General features: G+C 31.8%; 1 protein-coding gene across 1 annotated transcript in view; it reads left to right on the plus strand.

Moving 5' to 3' along the window:
* The window catches only part of LOC127617244 (solute carrier family 12 member 6-like), a 59069-nt gene extending 55487 nt beyond the window's left edge, over positions 1-3582 (plus strand). Inside the window, exons 23-25 of the mRNA XM_052089189.1 lie at positions 486-715; positions 902-1035; positions 2305-3582. Of these exons, the coding sequence (XP_051945149.1) occupies positions 486-715; positions 902-1035; positions 2305-2396 (456 nt within the window). The 3' untranslated portion in view covers positions 2397-3582. The remainder of the gene's footprint in view (positions 1-485; positions 716-901; positions 1036-2304) is intronic.
* Positions 3583-4344: the final 762 nt, after the last annotated feature.

Here is a 4344-nt window from a genome sequence, read left to right on the forward strand (position 1 = left end):
CCAAACAGGAAGTGAAGCTGTATCTTCGCAACGCTTTGGTGTATTGAACCGAAACTTGGTAATTGTCATTTCCAACATGCTCTTAGGGTACCGCAGCAGTTTGGGGACCGGTAGGGTTAGGTTAGATAACAGATCACAACTTAAATTGTGTCATTTGTAATCAGTACCCGATTACAATTCAGAAGTAATCTTATCTACCCAGCTCTGGGTACATATGCGTTACATCCTTGAAACGACTTCAAATTGTATCTGACTGTTCAGAATGAGATGCGTTCCAAAAAATCACGTTTTAATCAGATTTTATAGCACATTTGGAAGTGATTTGGAAAATTGCATACACCAAAAAATAAAACAAATAATTATTATTTTTGCTGTTGTGTGAAAACAGTCTAATTGTCTTTAGGTAAACCTCAAGAAAACAAGCGGGATTATTTTTCACATGAATAAGTTCTGAATGTGTTTTGTTGTGATTCCACCCTCTGCAGGCGCAGCTTGTTAAAGACAGGAACTCCATGTTGCATCTGACAAGCATCGGATCGGACGACGACGATGAAACTGATGGGATGACCGCAGCCGAGAAGAGTGCAGAAAACCGACGCGTTCACATGACCTGGACAAAAGAGAAAGCGCTGAAGCTCCTATCAAACACGCAAACAAACACGCCATCCTGCTGCAGCACGCCAGAAGGGTTCAGAGACATGCTCAACATCCGCCCGTGAGTTACACACCTTCAATAATGTAGTCGTAGTGGTTTCTAACATTTACATAAAGACCTGTTTTATTATTTAATGTCACCAAACAGCAAAAAGGAAAGGGCTTGTGTTTGTTTTTGATTTGCACAGACCAGAAACCGAAGAAAAAGAGATGAAATATTCATGTGATTTACATGTTTCTCTTACAGAGATCATTCTAATGTGCGTCGAATGCACACAGCTGTCAAACTCAACGAGGTTATTGTTAATAAATCCCATGATGCTCGGCTCGTCCTCCTCAACATGCCAGGACCTCCCAGGAACACAGATGGAGACGAGAACTGTATCCTTTCATTTTAAAGAAATCGTTTAAAAATATGCATTTTATTTATTACATCAAATGTATCAATGTTCAATAATTATTAACTGATTTTAATTTAAATATGCTCATTTAAAAAATCTAATTTTAATAATTATTATTATATGTATTTTGATATTATAAATGATTATTATAACTATTAATTAAATATTTAAAATATATTAAATAATTATTGTGTTATGAATTAATTGTAATTATTGTTTTTATTTATTTATTATTATACATGTTATTAATTAATTATTTGAAAGTTTATTTAAAAATTTAAATAAATGTTTAACAAGTATTATTATATCAAGAATAATTATTTTAAAAATATTGTATCGTAAATTGAATGTAACTATTATTTTAATTGAATTATTATACAAATTTTTATTAATTATTTAAAATTGTATTTAAAAATATTTAAAGATAATACTATAAAATAAAAAATATAGATATTAAGAGTAAATATTTTTTATATTGTATTATAAATTAATTATAATTATTGTTTTAATTTAATTATACTTATTATTAATTATTTAAAATTATTTAAAAAGATAATACTATAAACAATTATTGATATATTAAGAGTAAATAATTATTACATGTTGTTTATTATACAATAAGTTGAATTATTGTTTTAATTACAATTGTATACGTATTGTTATTATTAATTAATTGTTTATTTAATTATTTTTAAAATATACTACTATACTTTAACAATTATTAATATATTAAGAGTAAATAATATTTTTTTAAATGTTGTCATTTAAATTAATTTTAATAATTATTTTAATGTAATTATATATTTTTAGTTATTGTTAGTAATTCATTAATTATTTGAACATTTATTTAAACATTATTTTAATGTTAATTTAAGAATAATTAATATATAAAGGGCTGTATATAATTAAATAATTAAATTTACATAATTAAATGTAATTTAATTATTGTTTATTTTAATGATTATACTTAAAAATAGTTATTTAACAATAATTAATATATTAAGAATAAACAATGATTTAATCATTATAATTATCATGGCAAAGCCCCAGCAAGTTTTTGCCCTTTTAAATAAATTGTAAACATCATGTTGATAAAAACATGACGTCTGAAACGAAAACTACCCAAATCTAAAAACTAAATATCAAGATGGGCCAATGCACAATGTAAGAGTGGCATTCTGGGTATTTTCCACATAATTGCATGAATAACATATTAAATGCAGTTTTACTTGACTTGCCTTTTTCTCAGATATGGAATTTCTGGAAGTTCTCACTGAGGGTCTGGAGCGAGTCCTATTGGTGAGGGGAGGAGGAAGTGAGGTCATCACCATTTACTCCTGATAGCCAATGAGAAGTGAGCTTGTTGCCTGGCATCTTCTGACACGGAAGAGCGGCCAGTCGAATATATTTTGTTTTTATGATTGTCATCGTCTGTTTAAGAGAAACTCACAGTCAACACACCTACACTGTACGACTTGATGATTTTAGTTTGCAAAAATGTACCATTATGACCAAAAACAGTGTTTGATTTGAAATATTTGGCAATATGTTTGTGTGTGAGTATCTGTGCACATCATGAATATAGACATGCAACTCTTTCAGGACCGTCCTGGTAAATGTGCATGTGATAAACTGGACCAATCAGTATGAAACCGCATACACGCCATTACACGGATCACACCGCGGGACGAGGAGTGCGTCCCACAGACTGACTCAGGGCTAAAGTTTGTTGTTTTCAGATGGATTTGTTTGTTCTGTTTAAGGTTGAACAGCATGTGAAGGGGATAGTTCACTACAAAAATATATTCTGGGTGAACTATCCCTTTATTTGACGTTGCTGCCGTGTGATTGTGATCCTGCTTGTTCCACAGATGTTCTGCATGGAGAAGATGAATGCGAGATATGTTTTAATGAATGGGCCTGACAACATTGTAGCAATATATTCAGCTGCCGAGTCGCATTCAGCCTGTTAAAGACTAATGTTGAAATGTACATACACATTTAACACTTTTATTTTCTACTCTGCAATACTGGAGCGTGCTGTCGGCCTCTCTTCACTCCTAAAATGATGGTGTTTCCCGGCCCGGCTTTATTTGTGGGAATGTGCGTCTTCATTCATATGTAGTGGAGGGTGAAAACAAGTTTGTTTTATGCTAATTGCTTCTATCTTCATGTGCAGGCGTTGCTTGTTTTTGTCAGTTTTATTTTTTGCTCGTCATTTTGAAATCCCAAGTGTTACCTGCTGTTTTTATCACATTATTAAATAAAAACAAATGACCTTTGTGTGCCTCTTTTAAAAATGCACCTATTAAGGGCCTGTTGTAACATATTTTACAACATGGACACTTTGACATCAGCTGAAAAAGTTGTTATTGCATTTATAATAATAAATAATAATAATAATTCTTGTTTATTTGTGGCAACGTGCACTCCAACTAACTTTATTAGTTCATATTTGCAAAGTTGTACATTTAACAACTAGTTGTTTATTAGTAAATGTACATTTATCCAAATAAGTCATGTTGGTAATTTGTGGTACCAAAAAGTCAATTTTTCCAAAGCATAAACGGTGAGATCTAGAAAGTGTAGTATACACATTTATCCATTTCTGCACTTTATTCTGGAGTGTTGATCAACTTGTGCAGGATAGAGTTATCCTGTTGTCTAAATCAGGGGTTTTCATACATGCCAAGGCCCCCCAAATGTAAGGGATTTTATAAAATTATAATCTTCATTTATGGCATATTACCACAAAAATGTAATGTGACTCGTCCCTCTGCCTTTAAATCCCCCAAAACTGGCCCCATTGACTTCCATTGTAAGTGTCTCACTGTAACCCAGATTTTTTATTTTTTTAAAGAAAGGAGGACGAGTCCAAATACATTTTTGTGGTAATCAATATTATGACACAAATAATGTTGATTGAGCTGAACTTGTTTTAAACCTGGAATATTCCTTTAAGTGTGTGTATCCAAACGCCCCTGGTGACGTGTACAACGGTCACAGTGCCGTTAATTCAAAAATGTGTATTTATGTCGTTCTAATGTCAAGTTAACAACTGTTACAATAAAACTGTGGTAACGTGGTATTAGCCACTACTATAATACAAATAAAAATAGGATAATTAAAATGACAAAGATTTTGAAGAATGAGATCCCATAAATTCACTTAAACCCTGCCATAACGCCTCTGTTTATGAATCATTTAGAACGATCGTCTTCTTTCGGAAAGGATCGGTGATTTCCGGAAGTTTTCGCAAGAGGCTGGGCTTCGCTATTGCGTCACCACC

Source organism: Xyrauchen texanus, chromosome 2 (assembly GCF_025860055.1).
Source record: "Xyrauchen texanus isolate HMW12.3.18 chromosome 2, RBS_HiC_50CHRs, whole genome shotgun sequence".
Taxonomy (NCBI): domain Eukaryota; kingdom Metazoa; phylum Chordata; class Actinopteri; order Cypriniformes; family Catostomidae; genus Xyrauchen; species Xyrauchen texanus.